The sequence below is a fragment of the Anabas testudineus genome, chromosome 7, assembly GCF_900324465.2.
Source record: "Anabas testudineus chromosome 7, fAnaTes1.2, whole genome shotgun sequence".
NCBI classification, from domain to species: domain Eukaryota; kingdom Metazoa; phylum Chordata; class Actinopteri; order Anabantiformes; family Anabantidae; genus Anabas; species Anabas testudineus.
Window position 1 is genome coordinate 12,276,015 of NC_046616.1, and position 18,284 is coordinate 12,294,298.

Here is an 18,284-nt window from a genome sequence, read left to right on the forward strand (position 1 = left end):
CATATTTTCCTTAACCTGCTCCTCACTCTTTTCAGCATGATCATTATGTGCACTATTTTGACCAACTGTATATTCATGACCTTTAGTGATCCTCCTGAGTGGTCGAAGCAAGTAGAGTAAGTACACATTTTGGCACGTTTTCTCCTCAGGCGAATGCATGCTAACATAACAAAAAATATATATTCAGCAGTCATTGTGTGTCAAACTGCTGGTTTCAGTGAAATTAACTTTGATAATATTCTTACCTCATCCACATTTTATACCTCATCTGCATTATGAGGCTGACTTTAGCATTGATGTCCTCACATGGCCATTTACATGACATAGTGTTCAAAGACTGTTATATATTTATATTTGATAAATGTGGTGCTAAGAGCTATGAGACAAATGTATTAGTAACACATAGAGAAGCTAACAGCTGCCTGTAGGACTCTACACAAGAATTTTTAGTTTCTATAATTTTGTCTTGTGTCCAACGCTCAATGTCATGTCATTTGCTTAGTCTTCAACCGAGGGTACAGACGTTGGATATGCGTGAGCTTTGATCCAGGATGAACTGAATTCTGTCAACTCTTTTGTCTTCCAGGTACACATTCACAGGAATTTATACGTTTGAGTCTCTTGTAAAAATCACAGCACGAGGATTCTGTATAGACGGGTTTACATTCCTACGAGATCCATGGAACTGGCTGGATTTCATGGTCATTTCGATGGCGTAAGTATTTCATTTTTTTTGATGAATTGAAATCACGTGCACAGATATTGTCATTGGTGGATAAAGAAAGTGAGCTTTTGCCGCTACAGATGATTGTTCATCTTTCTGTCTTTCTTTTTTCTTCCTTCCTGTCTGATAACCCATCTTCTGTGTTTCCTCCATTGATCTGAGCCCTCTCTGGTCTTTCTCTTTGGGAATTGAAGGTTTCCATCTGACACTCTGAGGCCTCCCTGACAACACCCACACCTTATCCAGTTTATCTTCCCTTTTGTCATTTAACTCTACCTCTCATTCACATTTCTTCTCACATTTATCCAATTTAAGACCCAGTTTCTCCCCTGTTGATAATATGTCACCCACTAGTTTATATTGCAGATTTAACTGCCTCCGTATGAGCAAATACATACCCCAAAATCATCAGTGCCATGTGAAAAACATCGTCACCGTCTGTAGAGCTGTGTGAATTTACCTTTTCACCCCATATCTACATGTATATAATGAGCTGTTGTAACTGTGGTTTGATCCTGCAGGTATATAACAGAGTTTGTAAACCTAGGCAATGTCTCAGCTCTGCGCACGTTCAGGGTGTTGAGGGCATTGAAAACTATTTCTGTAATTCCAGGTAAGACAGGATGGGGCGGGGGACGGTGGGGCGGGGTCGGTGTTAGGTGTGTGTGTCTTTCTTTCCTTTTACCTTCCACCCTTCTCCTCAGTGGACAGGCTCTGTGAGTGGCGTCGTTTCCTCCTGGTTCGGTGGTGTTGTGCTCTTGGCGTGTGTGGTTTTTGTCATCGTGTTTGTTCTGTGTGTGATCCTTCCCCTATTTCAGATATATAACAGAGTTTGTGGACCTGGGCAATGTATCTGCGCTGAGAACATTCAGAGTTCTCCGAGCATTGAAAACTATCTCTGTCATTCCAGGTGAGACTCAGTTTAAACACTAAGGCTGATCCTCTCACCCTTTATTTTCTCACTATTATTATGATTACGATTATGATTTAAACAACAACAAAAGAATTGGAGATAACCATTTTTTGATTTATTTTTACTCCAAAATGATCAAAAATGGTACTAATACATTTTTGATAGGCTTTGCAGTCTCCTCTAGGGCCCTCCAAAGTGTGTGCACTCTTTTCTGCCCCAGTAGCACCTCATTATGAGGCTCCTTTCCAAGGCAGCTGTTTTTTACCTCAGTATAGCTTTAACATACCCTTTAGCTAGTTTTGGAATAACCAAATGCCGTTTTCTGTAGCAAATAAAACTACAGATAGCAGATTCTACTTCTTAAGAATAAAAAAATAGGTGATAATATAAAGTATTTATCAAAGAACAGATCAGAGCCCCCTGAATTTGCCAGCAATCCTTCTAGTTGTTTAAATACAAAATGAATGTGCACATGAAATTAAACTGTCACTTGTTTTGTTGCACATTTATCACCAGTGATTGAATTGGAAATGAAAGATTCCATGTTTTTGGGATCAAAAACAAACCTCATATACTCTTAAATGAGAACCGACGTAGCCTTAGGAGAGTATTCACCTATTATTAATGTATGAAGACTGCCAAGCCTAGTTTGTGAACATATCTCTTATGCTGCATGATGCTTTTCAGTCACTTGCTTTTATAATATTAGCCTAAAAAGAGCTTGGCTGACAAATGGCATTGACAGTTTGATTTGCCCTCTTTTGTTTTTAGTTTGATTCTTGTCTCTTTATTTATGACCTACTCGAATGGTAGTGTGTGTTCACATTGTAGAGGTTGGGGGAGGCAGATGGGGATGGTTGAATGACCTATCAATGTATCTATTGGTAGGGGACGGTGAACAGATGTTGAACTCAAAAGAACCACTATGGACGGCTTTTTATAAGGTGATCATTCACCTGGAAACCAGATAAAGGAAATCCTGGTAAAGGTGCAATAAAAGGATCATGTTCGGGTTTAAACTGTAAAGGTCATAGTTTGACATTTTGGGAAATGTTGCTTTTTCATTTTCTGGCAGGGAGTTGGATGAAAACACTCATACATTTACATGTCTGGTTGGTAAATATGACGCTAATTCTTAAATTATCTAATAAAAAAATAAGACTAATGAGTCAGATAGTCTTATAATAGGAAATGTGTATTGTTTTATCTTGTGTTTTGTTTTATGGATATGCTGTCTATGCGCTGGTGTGCAGCTTATGACGAATTTCAGCCTCTTCTAACACATACAGCATATATAAATATATCCTGAATCCTTCTAATTTATGTATGTTACATCATTTTATGACGTTATTGGAGCTATTTTGTGAACTCCAGTAGGAGTAGCTGTTGTATTAGTAGTTTTAATGTTTATTTAAGTAAATAAAAACATTCATATATGAATAAGGGCGAGGACGTGAAGCCTGTCCAAAAGAGGTCACTCGACTTGTTATTAGGTTTGTTTCAGGAAAAAGCGGTGGTTGCCAGACAAGCAGGGGTTTTGTTCTTTCTCGAGCCAAAAATCATCCAGTAGGTAATTTCCTGTAAAATCACCAACTGTGGTTTAGCACTTTTATTTTTATACACACTTAACCTGTAGAGCTGATGGATATTGGTATCCTCAGGGCCAGGCTAGCTGTTTCCCCCTGTTCTCAGTCTTTGTGCTAAGCTAAGCTAATTAGCTGTAGTCTTTGTCTAATGAGTGACATCGAACATCTCTAACTCTCTGCCAGAAAGCGAAGTAGTATATTTCAGTAACTGATCAAGGCCCGAAGTATACATTAGATTTGAAATGCTTCATGGGATCCTCTCATGTACTCCTATATGACAAAAGTAGCTTTGATTTGAATAAGAGCAGCTGTTTATCTTAATTAAAGCTGCCTTGCTACTAGAGTTTTTGCTAAGACTGTGTTTTAGGTGATATTTTAGATTCAGACATTATATGTACAGCTGGTAAAGCCCACTGTACCAGTAGAGGTGTGAGTCATCCTGCTTTTATGTTTGAGTTCCTTGTGGACCCACGTGAACGCTGCCAGAGGATGCCTGTCTGGAAGGTAAACCGATTTTGTATTTAGTGGAACTGTGGATGAGACAGACTGCAGGGTCACGGTATGGGGAGTCAGTGCTTTCCTAATGACACCTTATACAAGACAGTTCAAGAAAGTGCCCACACTGGCGCTGGCATTGAATTGCTCCTGTTCAGCCTTGGAGTTTAAATGACCTGCATGTGGTTTTCAGCCCCCTTGCCTGTGCCTGTGTCCCTCTCATGGCCCCTTGTTGTGCTGCTGTGCTCTCTTCCTTATGGAGCTCCTCTAACTTTTCTACAGTCCTCCTCCTCTTTTTCACAGAGTCCATCATTGGCAGTGAAACACAAAAATTCAAATTTGATTTCAATCTTTCCAGTTTGGACTCATCTTAAAAGAGTGGGAAGGCTCCTAAATATTACCTGTTTGTTTTGTTTCTAGATATGTTATGTTTGTTATGTATTTTGTCCAAAATGTATTACTAGCTGTATTTAAAATTGGTCCAGTTTAAATCTAACCCACATAAATGATGTTTTTGTTGGGATGATCAGACAAATTTACATTTAGACATGTTGTTATGTTGTTTGATAAACAGTACAGTACAGTAATACTTCTTTATAGTAGTCATAGATTATAGATAGTTGTAGTTTAAAAGCAGTATAGTTTTTTCTAAATCCAGTTGAAACTGGGCATTTCCCAGTTATAGACCTCCAAAGAGGGATTAGCATGTCAGCATTATTAGCTACAAAACAGTGTGATCGAGTAGAAGTAGACTCCAGTGATTCATACCTGGGGCGGCAGCAGCTCCTGCATCACCTGCATGGTTTGTGTACGTGTGTGCGTTGCTGCCCTCCAGGCCTCAAGACCATTGTGGGCGCCCTGATCCAGTCTGTGAAGAAGCTTTCGGACGTGATGATCCTGACCGTCTTCTGCCTGAGCGTCTTTGCCCTCATCGGTCTCCAGCTCTTCATGGGCAACCTGCGCCACAAGTGTGTGATCTGGCCAATCAACACCACAGAGAGCTACCTGGCCAATGGCAGCAAGGGCTTTGACTGGGATGAGTACATCATGAATGATAGTAAGTAGAGGCAAGGCTTGGCCAACGGTGAGCTGGCAGTGATCTAGGAGTATGAGTCAGTCCATATGCTGGAACGAGAAAACAATATGTCATTTTGGCACTGGATAGACAGAAAGAATTGGTTTGAAATGAACTGCACCCAATTGAAAAGGCATGAGGAAAAATGGGTCTGAATGCTTTTACAGACCCCAGAATAAATGCCTCTAGCTGCGACTGCCTGTGTAAGAAATGACTCATTATGGCTGTTTGTTCGTTTCTGCAGCCAATTTCTACTTCCTGCCCGGTCAGTCGGACGCTCTGCTCTGTGGGAACAGCTCAGACTCCGGGTGAGTTGTCTTCTCTGCCCTTCTCTGATTGCTGCTGTTTCAAGACCTCCTCTATTTCCCTGTAGTCAGATTACATTATATGTAAATAGTGTTGAGTCATTTTTTGGGCTGGGCGCCCCGTACTCTCTGTCTGTGTGTGTTTGTCTGTCTCCCTCCACTCCTCAGCCGCTGCCCAGAGGGCTACACATGCATGAAAGCTGGGAGGAATCCAAACTACGGTTACACCAGCTTTGACAGCTTCGGCTGGGCTTTCCTGGCTCTCTTCCGACTCATGACACAGGACTTCTGGGAAAACCTTTACATGCTGGTAAATCTCATGTTCAGTTTGCAGGCTCATACGATACATCCCATCAGACCTCCAATATTACTGTATAGAAACATTAGAACACCATAGAAACTGATTGAAGTCAAGTTATTACATTACACTCAGCATTCACACAGACAGATTTGCAGCCTATACAACATACAGTCACCTCTAATTGTAGATCTTCCATCCATGTTATTTAAAGACATCACAAAGGGCTTTCCGAGGCTAATTAATTAATGAATTCATCAATGAATAAAAAGCAACTTCAACGCATTAATTAATCATAAAAATAATTCTAATTGCACAGTCATTACCTCGGTCCTTAGAGCTGGTGCAAATGTGGAGTATAGATATAGAAAGTGTAGATATGTCATGGTTTTATACACATTGTAGGGCAAATATCAAACCAAAACATGCTGAGGTATCCTGACTGAGCTCCACAGTGCTTTTAAAAATGGCATTTACAAAATCTGATAGAAACTCCACCCCTTCACATTCTAGTGCATCGTCAACATGCATAGAGTTAATATGCCCTGTGTGGCTCCATCTGTCAGACAGAAGACGTTGCCTGTGCTTCTACACCTCCATGTTTCTCCAGCTACACACTGTGGCCGGACCGCTGCCATCCTGTCTGTCAGCCACACAAACCTCCTCTGAAATGGTGGACTCACTCTTGCCTCTGTATATGGAGGCTAAGTGGAAGGAAGGAGTATGAAATATTAACATCTTAGGATTACAGTATGGCCGGTGAGGGATGAGGTCTGATGGGAGCATTCCAGCTCATATTTTTGTTTTCAGTCCCATTTCTGAAATTTAGCTCCCAACTACAGGCCCTCATAACTATCTTAATGATTATAAGGCTGTGCTTAATAAAAGTGTACTGATATGATATCCCCAGTTTTGCCATTGATAATTTTTACCCATGGCCTGTTTAAAATTTGCATAAAAAGACTAAACAATAGAATCCTGTATTGTAAACACATCCCAGCAATACATGTCAACCACATTTATAATTCATGTTTGAGGGTATTTCACTTCTCTATCCTAGGAACTCCTCTCTTTTTCTGCTGCTCCCTGAAGACAATAGCTTAGTTTTAAAAGGCTGATGAGTGGAAATTGTAATTCAATGCTCCCTCTCTCTTTTACACCTCATATTTGTCTTTGTAAATAAAACAAAATAAAGTCTGCACAATTAAATTTAACAAAACACTGTAACATACATGCGTCAATATGAATGTATGAATGTTTTTTCCCTGAGTGTTCTCATTTGTTCTGCTGTGTCTCTTCCCATCTCTAAGGCATATCAATTGTTGGGTGATGCAGTGGCTGGTATAGCATGCATGGAAAAATAGGTCAAAATGTGTATGTCATGGCCGTCCCTCATGAACAAACACAACCTTGAGGCTCATGCTGAGAACCGTAATGAGCACAGCTTATAACATTATTTCTGTGTGGACCGGGAAAAAGGGAAAAAAGAACAATAATTGCAAAGCTAATTTCGGCTTTGCAGTATTAAAGTGTGTAGTGAGATCCTTAAACCTACTGTCCAGTGGGAGTGACAGACATTTACGCTGAGTTGATTTTCACACCCAGAAATGCCCAACCAGGCCAACCTGGCTGTCCTCGTTTCCTCAACAGCTGACTCTTTATTTCTGAGGAGCCATTGTGAGAGCTCAGCAGTGATCTTGACAGAGGGGTTGAGGTCTTGAATGTCATGAGTATATGTGCTATTCTCTCCCTCCATACCCTCTTCCCCTAACCTGGCCGTACTGTCTCCCAACAGACCCTGAGGGCAGCAGGGAAGACCTACATGATCTTTTTTGTGTTGGTGATCTTTGTGGGATCTTTCTACTTGGTGAATCTGATCCTGGCTGTGGTGGCCATGGCTTATGAGGAGCAGAACCAGGCCACCATGGAAGAGGCCCAGCAGAAGGAGGAAGAATTCAAGGCTATGCTAGAGCAGCTCAAGAAACAGCAAGAAGACGCTCAGGTCAGTCCTCTGCAGGACGGAGGCCAAAATATTTCCAGATCATGTCATATCATTGTTCTGATATATTCATGTGTTTGCTGCTTTGCAGACTGCTGCTATGGCAACCTCTGCGGGCACAGTTTCAGAGGATGCAGTAGAAGATGATGGGGGAGGGCGTCTGTCTTGCAGTTCCTCTGAGATGTCGAAGCTTAGCTCCAAGAGCGCCAAAGAGCGGCGCAACCGTAAGAAGAAGTGGCGACAGAAAGAGCAGGAGAAGGAGAAAGGTGACAGCGAGAAGTTTGTTAAGTCCGAGTCGGACGACGGCAGCAAGAGGAGCCGCTTCCGTTTTCCTGATAACCGGCTGGGTCGAAAGTCTTCCATTATGAACCAGGTGAGGGAAACAAGGATAATGACTCGTAGGTTTAAATATTTTTCAGCATTTCTCAGTAGAGTTTTTAAAAAAGTGTGTTTATTTTGAACTTTTTATTGTAAATGCTGAATGCTTTGAGCGCCACACGTCAGATTTAGCTTCATGAACTGGGTTGGTGGAAGAAATCTTGCAGACAAAAATCCCCAAATCTCATGACATCAACCAGCAAGTATCTGTGTGTCATGGATATTCATGATACAGTGAGTCTGAACTAACCCTTTAAAGCTTTATGAGGCTCAGTGATAATTATATGTCAGACCCAACAAGTACATTACTAATGTACAGATGCTTTCTGTACCTATACATAAATAGAATATATAGCTGAACAAAAGGCGTTCCTCATCTCTGGAGCTGCTATTGTAAAGTTTGGTTTTACTAAAAGCTTTCATACGAAGGAGCATATAGTGGCCAGAGATATGGAAGCACATGTTCAAATTCTGAATTATTCACCGGGATTACATGAATGTTTCAGGGGCAGCGATCATGCAGCTTTGTTTAGGCCGCACACGCTCATACATTGTGTTTTGTTCACCAAGATAAGATAAGAAAAGTATGTGTAAAACATTTGTGAAAATTACTATTTGCCATCGCAAAGGCAGGGAAATGTCAGAAATGTGTCATTCAGATGAGCCAATGTTCTGTAGCTACAGTAAAACTTAGATCAGTACGAGCTCATGACTCATATTCAGATTCAAAATTCAAGATTCAAAAAACTTTATTAATTGTTTAATTGTTTTGCCTCGTTACCGTTGTTCTCGCACTTCATGTTGTTTCAGCTCCTAGAATCTGTCTCGTGTTTGACCTTGACTGTGTCGGATATCACTAACCTAACTATGTGATTCCCTCCTGTTTATTGAGTCACATGATTGCTCCAGCAAAGTATCCCTCCCCAAGGAAAAGCATCCTAGTGGCATTAAATGTCCCACAGATGTTGCCTTTCATGCTGGCTTCTGGAACTGATGACAAACAGCATAAAAGTGATGGTGCAATCAGTTGTAATCCAGAAACACTCTGGGCTACATCAGTTTTACAAATGTCTCCTCACCTCTCCTCATTCTTCTTCTACCTCCTCCCTCCAGTCCCTCCTCAGTATACCCGGCTCGCCTTTCCTGTCCCGCCATAACAGTAAGAGCAGTATCTTCAGTTTCAAGGGCCGCAAGGACGTGGGCTCAGAGAACGAATTTGCAGATGACGAGCACAGCACAGTTGAGGAGTGCGAGGAGCGTCGGGGCTCCCTTTTCAGCCCGTATCGGCGAAGCAGCTACAGTGGCTTCCACGGAAAGAGGAACAGCACCGTGGATTGCAACGGCGTGGTGTCGCTCATTGGCCCTGGGCCTGGTGGACGCCTTCTGCCTGAGGTGAAAATAGATAAGGCAGATACTGACGACAGTGTAAGGAAGTCAATGAATAGACCTATCTAGGCATGGCCCCCTCTCGTCCGTTCCTTCTTTCTGGCTTCCTATCCTCTATTCTGTCATCTTTGCAAGTCCGTATGTATCTCTTGGCTAAAGCGCTCGCGCCTCCCCTCCCCCAGCCCCTGCAGAGTATGCCGCCCTCCGACAATAGGCAAAGGATGGAGAAATAATTATATTTTATAGTGAACATGCTATAGCCAACCCTTAATTGGATAGGTTAGTGAATCTGGGTCTATCAGTGACTTCCAGGCAACTTTGTTGTTTGAGTTGAACAGTGAATGTCAATGTTTTGAATATGTTATATCAAATTTATTCACACATGCATAATACTCGCTCTCACACAGCCACTAATCAAACAGACATGATTCTACTATTACTACTACTACTACTACTACTACTACTACTACTACTACTACTACTACTTCTTCCCCACTTCATTAGAAGATTTTGGCACATAGATCAAACTCATCTTTAAGATTTAATGCACAACTCTGTGTTGTTGTTAAGTTACTATTTAACACACTTCAGTAACAAAGCACAGTTTTTGTTAACAACATGTATTGATGAGTTAACATGCTCCAGTGTGATGATGTATTCCTCCTCCAGGCATCCAAGTCTTCTGCTATTCTGTGTGGGTAGATCTACAGTAGGAGGTGGAGGAAACTGAGGGGACCAGCACTGTAGAGCCACAGACATTTTATCTGCTTCCCTAATACACTCTTAGTATCATAGAGTAGATACACAAATAACACACACCATCACACACCAAGCCTTTGTAATTTAATTTTAAAAAAGGAGGGCTGCTGTCCTTGTGTGTCTTTACCTTTCTCTGTTTTCCAAACTCTCCCTGGTCAACAGTAGTGAATTAGTTGTGTCTTTTTCAAGCTAGCATGGTAGATTAAAACCCGAAGTTAGAATAAGCATGACGTAGACAAATAGAACAATGGCTATGGTGTCTGTAATTTCCTCTCCTTCTCTTTGACTTGGAGCATGCTCATGCATGACAACTGGATGGATCTGAACTACCTACCTCCATATGATCTTTTTACAATGCTCTTGATGGTTGCAATATAAGTTGTATGGTTTCAAAGTAGAAAGAAAAGATACTGTAGCATCAATTTGCAAGTAATGTTAAAATGGCCAGATTTGGGAGACATTTTGTAAAATAACCCAATGATTATATTGCAATGGCAGCAAAGCCTCCATTACTGCATGACAGGACTGAAAATGCATTCATGCAGAAGCAGTTCTCCTTGCACAGTAGCTCACAATCCATTTATTATTTAATCGGGATGAGCTAATTACATTCAAACACAATTAGGTCAAGTAGCCCTGGACCACCGCTCCCACTTTGGCTGAGACTTGCATGCATTTACAGCATACACACATCTTCCTTGAAACCAGCACTAAGATAGAAAAGACTGAAACATGCCCTGCCCCCCACTCCAAAAATCTGATCCTCTACTTCTTACTCCTGCCAATGCTGTTGTGCACTTCCCTCCGCCGGCCACCGGTGGTGATGTGGGATGGTGTTCATGTCCTCTCCATGGGTGCTTGATTCTTCCTCTCCTCCTGACAGCCGACTACTGAGGTTGAGGTGAAGAAGAAGCTGTCGGGCTCCCTGATGGTGTCTGTGGACCAGCTCAATACCTCCTTTGGGCGGAAAGAGCGGGCCAACAGTGTCATGAGCGTCATTACCAACACACTAGTGGAGGGTACTGCCACTTTAACCCAGCTATTTAACCTGCTCTCTCATTATTCTTTAACTAGGGCTGCTCTCATTGGTTGATTAGTTTGACATGAATTTCCTGCTTATCTGCTTTGCATATCCAACAGTACCAGATACATACAATGCATACAATTTTTCTATCATTTGATACCATTGCATGCGGTATTCTCAAGCACGCCAGTATGTTTGGTTTTGATGTGTGGTCCGCGCTATGTCTTCAGAACTGGAGGAGTCTCAGCGCAAGTGTCCGCCATGCTGGTATAAGTTTGCTAACACATTCCTGATCTGGGAGTGCAGCCCCAACTGGATTAAGATCAAGGAGATTGTGAACCTGATAGTCATGGATCCTTTTGTGGACTTAGCCATCACCATCTGCATTGTGCTCAACACCCTCTTCATGGCCATGGAGCACTACCCCATGACCACTGACTTTGAAGATATGCTGTCTGTAGGCAATCTGGTGAGTGCCAGTCTTTTTACTCTTTTATTTTTATCCCATTCACTGTGAATGATCTCCTCAGCTTTGTCTCTGCAGCTCATGGAGAGGTGTTATTTTTGGGACTGTAATTGGCAGGTCTTTTATTGCCAATTCAAAGTTGAAAGGAAAAAAAAAAAACCCTGCTGCTTCCTTGTGTCCGTGAATTTCTCACACACATACATGCACACATGTTCCTTTTCTTCTCCCTCTCCTTCTCTCTCCTACTTTCCTCTGGTTGACTGGAGCTAATGTTTGCTGCACTAGGACCGGCCTGACTCTCTGACTGGTGGGAGGTCTGCATTAATATTTCATGGAGCATGATCGATAAATAGCTCTCAATTAGTGCCAGGATTGTGGCTTCCATGAAATGATATTGCTTGTTTAATGAAACCGAGTAACCATGATTGTTGTTTTACTTTTCAGTGTCACATTTGTTAAAATATGTTGTGTCAACGTCCCAAAACCAGGTGTGTTACAAATGACACAGGCACAATCTAGCTATTGTAATAATAAAAACCTCTGTGTGTGTGTGTCAGTGTGTGTGTGTCAGTGTGTGTGTGTGAGTGTGTATTTATACAGAAATGTAGAAAGGTATTAATTTACAGTTGACACAGCACCGAAATGTGTTATTACCCAGTTTTGCTCCAGAATAATTTACTAGAAAAGGCCAATGGGCAGTACAGGTGAACATTTCTAGGTGGCCGTGATGCCAGATGAATCATCTTCTTACACACTCATGCACGCACACACCCATTTCTACAAACCTTACATGTTCTCACATGGTGCATTTAGTTATTATGTGTGCTCTATGATTGTGGATAACCCTCAGTGATTTATGCTGTTTAATTCTTACTACTCTTACTGACACACACACACACACACACACACACACACACACACACACACACACACACACACACACACACACACACACACATTAACTACATATTCTGCCACTTTCAATAACTGTTTTTATTCTACTGGTGCAGCCTCAAAATGAATCAGAGCAAATATCTCAAATGTGATCTCTGACTTCCTGTATACTGTCACATTCTCAGTTCTCCTGTGAAACGTGTTGTTGATCTATTTGTCGAAATTTCTTTCCAATCTGCCAGGTATTCACTGGGATCTTTGCAGGGGAGATGCTTTTCAAGCTGGTGGCCATGGATCCATACTACTACTTCCAGGAAGCCTGGAACTGTTTTGATGGTTTCATTGTGACGCTGAGTTTAGTGGAGTTGGCTCTGGCTGATGTGGAGGGTCTGTCTGTGCTGCGGTCATTCAGATTGGTAAATGCTCACTTTAGCTCCTCTCGTGGCAAAACAAACAAAGTTTAAATGTTATTTATAGATAAATTAAACCTGCTTATTCATCCATAATTTTTTTTATTTGACTAAATATCCCACCTCCTCTTTTCACCTATTCCACTTCAGCTGAGAGTTTTTAAGCTGGCCAAATCATGGCCAACCCTCAACATGCTGATTAAGATTATTGGTAACTCAGTGGGAGCCCTGGGGAACCTGACTCTGGTGCTGGCCATCATCGTCTTCATTTTTGCTGTGGTCGGCATGCAGCTGTTTGGAAAGAGCTACAAAGACTGTGTGTGCAAGATTGCTGCTGACTGTGAGCTGCCCCGCTGGCACATGAATGACTTCTTCCACTCCTTCCTGATTGTCTTCCGGGTGCTATGTGGTGAGTGGATTGAGACCATGTGGGACTGCATGGAGGTGGCGGGCCAGGCCATGTGCCTCATCGTCTTCATGATGGTCATGGTCATCGGTAACCTGGTGGTGAGTGTCCACAGTGGGATTGTGTCCAGGGTTTTTCAGGGAGAATGTTTTTGTTTTCAGAGATGGATAAAGTAACTATTGACATTTAGTTACAGATTTCTTATTCTGTGTCTAAAGGTGTTGAACCTGTTCCTTGCCTTGCTGCTGAGCTCATTCAGCGCTGACAACTTGGCTGCGACAGATGATGACGGCGAACCCAACAACCTGCAGATTTCAGTCATGCGCATCAAGAAGGGCATTGCATGGATAAAAGCGAAAGTGCGGATACTGGTGGCCAGTCTGCTGAGAAAACCGCCAATGGAGGATGAGCAGAAGCCTTTAGATGACATGTATGACAAGAAGCTGAACTGCATAGCTAATCACACCGGGGTGGACATCAACCGTGACCTTGACTATGCTAAAAATGGTAACGGCACCACCAGCGGTATTGGCAGCAGCGTGGGCAAGTATATGATTGATGAGGACCACATGTCATTCATCCACAACCCAAATCTGACCGTCTGCGTGCCCATAGCTGTAGGAGAGTCTGACTTTGAGAACCTTAACACAGAGGATTTCAGCAGCGAGTCGGATAATGAGAACAGCAAAGAGGTCAGTGACAAGAGTGCATCAGTATTATACACTTCTAATAACTTATCTCAGTCTAGTATTAAAGCAGGGAATGAGGAAAACATCTGGAGCTTGCATAACAATAAAATCATGTGTTCTAAGCACTTATAAAATAATTAATGTTACTTTTACAATGTTGACATGAAATACAGCAGGCAACTCTCTGTGCAGCCACGTGTTGTTTTTGTTGTCATAATCTTCAGCTACTCTACACTGCAATTTCCTGTTGCAGGACAGTATATCTATAGGTGTGGCTGGTTACTCTGCGCTGCTCAGACACTAATCTAACTCAATAGAGTCAGCCAGAGTGGTTGGAGCAGGCAGCCAGTGTGGATGAAATGGACATTTGCTGACGTATGTCATTTGATGAAATGCATTTAGAAAACTTTCAGAGCAGATGATCTGCCATTTGATATTCCATTTCAGTGTTCATGGGGATGATATGAGATGTTCAGGATTGATGTAGTGTCCATCTCAGTATGGAAAAAAACCTCTATGATCAAATAGTACTTATATATTTTTTTTCCATTTAGAGATTAAGCCAACGCCATTTGGAAATAACACATTTTCATTTCCCGACAAAATCCAGAAGACTACACAAGTGTTTTTTTAGCTGTGCAGTGAAACTGAAATGATTCTTAATCACTGTGTCGGTCTGTGCATTCATGCTTGCATGTTTGTTTGTATGTGTGCTCTCACACCTGTGTCCAGCTGGATGACACCAGCTCCTCAGAAGGCAGTACCATTGACATCAAGCCAGATGTGGAGGAGGTGGTGGTGGTGGAGACGGTGGAGGAATATATGGAACCAGAGCCATGTTGGACAGATGGTGAGACCACTGTTTCCAATGCAGCTATTATCTTCACCCCACAACACAGAGACTCCTCTGGGTTTAGATGAAATGATGAGGTGGCAGGGTGAAGGACAGCATTGTCAGTATTTAGTTGTAGTTTATTTAATTTTATATGTATCTAATATAACGTACATTACAGATATTTATTTTTATTTAAACACAGTTTTTTATTTAAAGGGGATATTAACATAGAAATGTGTGCACAGTTAAGACAGTTTAAAAAGGAATCTGCCATTGATATCTGAATTTATCCTGGTGTCATCATGTCATCTCTCCTCCTGTGTGTCCTCAGCTTGTGTGGCCAAGTATAAGTGCTGTGATGTTGACATTACCATGGGCTGGGGGAAGAGCTGGTGGTTCCTGAGAAAAACCTGCTACCTGATAGTGGAACATAACTGGTTTGAGACCCTCATCATCTTCATGATCCTCCTCAGTAGTGGAGCCCTGGTAAGGGTGCCTGTGTTAGCTTTGCATCATTTAAATAAGAAGAAAATATAAGGCTATGAGGTTTTATTTAAACCAGGTTAATCTGTAAATGAAACAGATCATCAAGCTATGAAAATCCAAACTGCATTATGATTGGATAAGTTGACTCACTCAAAGTCATAAACAGACTTTATGGAGACCGGTTTCTGTGTATAATACTGAAACAAGCCGATCAGTCACACAGTCAGTTTGGTTGTTCAGTCTCAGAGCCGCTTGGTCAGGGGATGGGCTGGTGATCAATGGCCTTTTACCATAAATCAATCAGGGGATCTATTTCTGGCGATGGAGTGAAGTCTTGCTTTCAAGCATGTTGAATGTCTCTAAAATAAGAGCACAGTTGTTTAAAATATTTCATGCAAAACAGTTTTTTTTTATGTTGTAAATCATTGTTAGTGTTCAGCCATGAGTGGGGTTGTAGTGCTGCACACAATTTCATTAGCCGAATCATAAATCACCAGGTGCAATATGTCCTGCACCGTCTTTTCTGTGGCTCAGAGCGTTTTTTCTGTTTTTTCACAGGCCTTTGAAGACGTGTACATCGAGCAGAGGAAGACTATTCGGATAATTCTGGAGTACGCAGACAGGGTTTTCACCTACATCTTCATTCTGGAGATGTTGCTGAAATGGGTTGCCTATGGTTTCGTCAAGTACTTCACCAATGCCTGGTGTTGGCTGGACTTCTTCATTGTGGATGTAAGTCTGGCTCTTATTTCCTCCATTGTGTAAAGTAGACTAGTGCAGAAGAACAGTAGCTTGGTCCTCAACCACATCCTGGTTCAACAACTACACATTGGTAGAAAGATGTAAAGTGTCGCTTTTTTGCACTATATGCTTTAGTATACACATTGTACTGGTTCTAGTTTGGGGAGTACTTATACTCTCTTTGCTTCTATAGATATATATATATATATAGATATAGACATTACATAGATATAGACATAAATATAGATAGATAGATAGATAGATAGATAGATAGATAGATAATAAATGTACCCTTCATGCATTGCACCTACTGTTGCTTGTTGGGGGTGGATCATTTTAAAAAAGACCGGTTCTAACTTTAATATCTGCCCTACGGGGTGCAATAGATGCGAAGGCATGTTGTGTACCATAACAGAGTATTTTTATTTGTTTACTCGTGCATTAGTGACAGTGTTTTACAAGACTCTACTGCAGTCTGTCTACATGCGTTTCTCATCTTTTACAACTCCATCAAGCAACAGTCCCTATGTATTTTTGGTTGATCACTGTGAGATGCTTGAATATGAAGAATTAAGTGCTTGTTTAAAAAAAAAAAAAAACAATTGGGGTGCATCAAAACCAGAGGAAATGATTCAGAATCCAGAAACAAATGATTAAAATTACAACCATATTCAAGTCATGCTCAGAACAATAGTTTGTGTCAAAGATGTGTCACTGTAAAACTGTCTTTGCCTGTGTCTCTGACCTGTAAGATGTTTGATATGTGTCTTTGTCCTCTCTCTATGTACTTTTCTGCTCCCTGTGTCAGTCAAGCCTGAAAGACCAGAACAGGGATAATTCATTATTCTTTGCCGTTAAACAAAGTATATTAACACCACTTTGCCTTAATGTGCCTACCTCAAGACAATATCACCTTAGACTGTGTCCTTCCTGAGGTGTCTGTGAAGGATTTCAGCAAGAGATTTGAAAGTGGGGGAGACATTGTTCATGGCGAGCATTTTAATTTTACATATATGACGACTCAGGTGCACTGAGTGGCAGAATATGGTAGAATAAGAATTTCCCTGACTTCTGACTTTCTCCTTGAACTAATCACTTCTCCGCAGTGTCAAACACCTTAGCCAATACCTGTGAATGGACTCCTATCAATGACCAGAGGTTGCTATGTTCATTCATTCTAAGTTCCTGTAATCCAGACCACCTGCAGCACACACACTTTTTACATACCATAGATTAAAGGATTCAATCTCCAATGCATTTATATATTATATAGTTTTTGAGACTTAAAATTAAGCACAAATACAGAATAAGACACATAGCATCAAGCATCATACCCCACTGTACTGATTCTAGTTATTGCCATCTAGACTCCCTCTCTGTAGGTGTGTTGTCAAGACACTTGGGACAGTGCAGGGCGCTATGTTTTCCCAAGCTGTGACAATTTTACAAAGAGTGACATCCTTCCTCCTCCCCTCTTTCCCTGTCCTCCTTTCATTCCCTCTTAAAAGTGTAACCTCAGGAATGTGGTGATTTTATGCTGAGATGTAATGATGGTGGGTGACAGGCAGCTGGCGGTAAGTTTGGTCTTCACTAGCGCTCCCCCTCCAAAAAAAAAGTGTTTGATGAGTCTGGGTTGTGTTGTGACCTGACTGTGCCTCTGTCATCCTGTGTCTTGGGGTGACATCATTGCCATGGACTCAGAAAAGTGGTGGTGGTGGTGGGGGGGGGGGTGCACCATCATTGGCCCGGCCTGTGTTGACCGATGTGTGTGAGTGTGTTCCTCCTCATATTTCCCTTGTGTCATCGTATATATTTTTGTTATCCATTTGATTTGCATCTTTCTGCTTTTCATTATAATAATGTTTCTGTATTATGTATGTATTGGAGAGAATGTCAGGGGAAGAAGTGTTAAAGTGGTAAAGAAAGTGAATTAGTGTGTAAAATAATCCCTGGAAGACTTAACCAGAGGTTTTTACCCAGTAAAGTGGTAACAGTGCTTCTTAAAAGTATTCATTATTTCTTTCACAAATTGAATCATGGTTGATTTAATTTGGCTTTTTTGACAAAAAGTTACAGCAATACTATTTCATGTGCAAGTGAAAACATCAATACAAATTAATATAAAATAATTAAAATTATGAAACAATAAGGGAATGCAGAAGTGTGTGCCCCCTTTTATGTAACTAACTTCAAAAAATCACACAATTACTTAAATGTAATCTGTCATTTATGTTGACATGAAAGAATATTTTTGTAATCTTCTTGTCAGATAAACCAAATTATTTATTATTGTCAAAAGATACTTGCATTATAAGACTAAGAGTCCACATGCATCTTAAAGTAGCTTTCGAATTAATGCCACTAATTAGAGTTAGATTAATAGTGATACTGAGGTGTACGAGCGTGAGGCTGCTA

At 41.3% G+C, this 18,284-nt stretch overlaps 1 protein-coding gene across 3 annotated transcripts in view; it reads left to right on the forward strand.

Moving 5' to 3' along the window:
* scn8aa (sodium channel, voltage gated, type VIII, alpha subunit a) overlaps positions 1 to 18,284 on the forward strand; it is a 38,622-nt gene that overhangs the window by 8,820 nt on the left and 11,518 nt on the right. For 2 of the 3 annotated variants that reach the window (XM_026367826.1, XM_026367827.1), the window contains exons 4-20: positions 27 to 116; positions 587 to 715; positions 1,543 to 1,634; positions 4,554 to 4,775; positions 5,038 to 5,101; positions 5,267 to 5,408; positions 7,192 to 7,398; positions 7,487 to 7,768; positions 8,887 to 9,165; positions 10,802 to 10,937; positions 11,173 to 11,411; positions 12,545 to 12,718; positions 12,863 to 13,219; positions 13,337 to 13,810; positions 14,540 to 14,657; positions 14,974 to 15,128; positions 15,687 to 15,860. In XM_026367826.1, the coding sequence (XP_026223611.1) occupies positions 27 to 116; positions 587 to 715; positions 1,543 to 1,634; positions 4,554 to 4,775; positions 5,038 to 5,101; positions 5,267 to 5,408; positions 7,192 to 7,398; positions 7,487 to 7,768; positions 8,887 to 9,165; positions 10,802 to 10,937; positions 11,173 to 11,411; positions 12,545 to 12,718; positions 12,863 to 13,219; positions 13,337 to 13,810; positions 14,540 to 14,657; positions 14,974 to 15,128; positions 15,687 to 15,860 (3,334 nt within the window). Of the gene's footprint in view, positions 1 to 26; positions 117 to 586; positions 716 to 1,245; positions 1,338 to 1,542; positions 1,635 to 4,553; positions 4,776 to 5,037; positions 5,102 to 5,266; positions 5,409 to 7,191; positions 7,399 to 7,486; positions 7,769 to 8,886; positions 9,166 to 10,801; positions 10,938 to 11,172; positions 11,412 to 12,544; positions 12,719 to 12,862; positions 13,220 to 13,336; positions 13,811 to 14,539; positions 14,658 to 14,973; positions 15,129 to 15,686; positions 15,861 to 18,284 lie in introns of all 3 variants that reach the window. The other variant, XM_026367828.1, reaches the window with a different exon arrangement.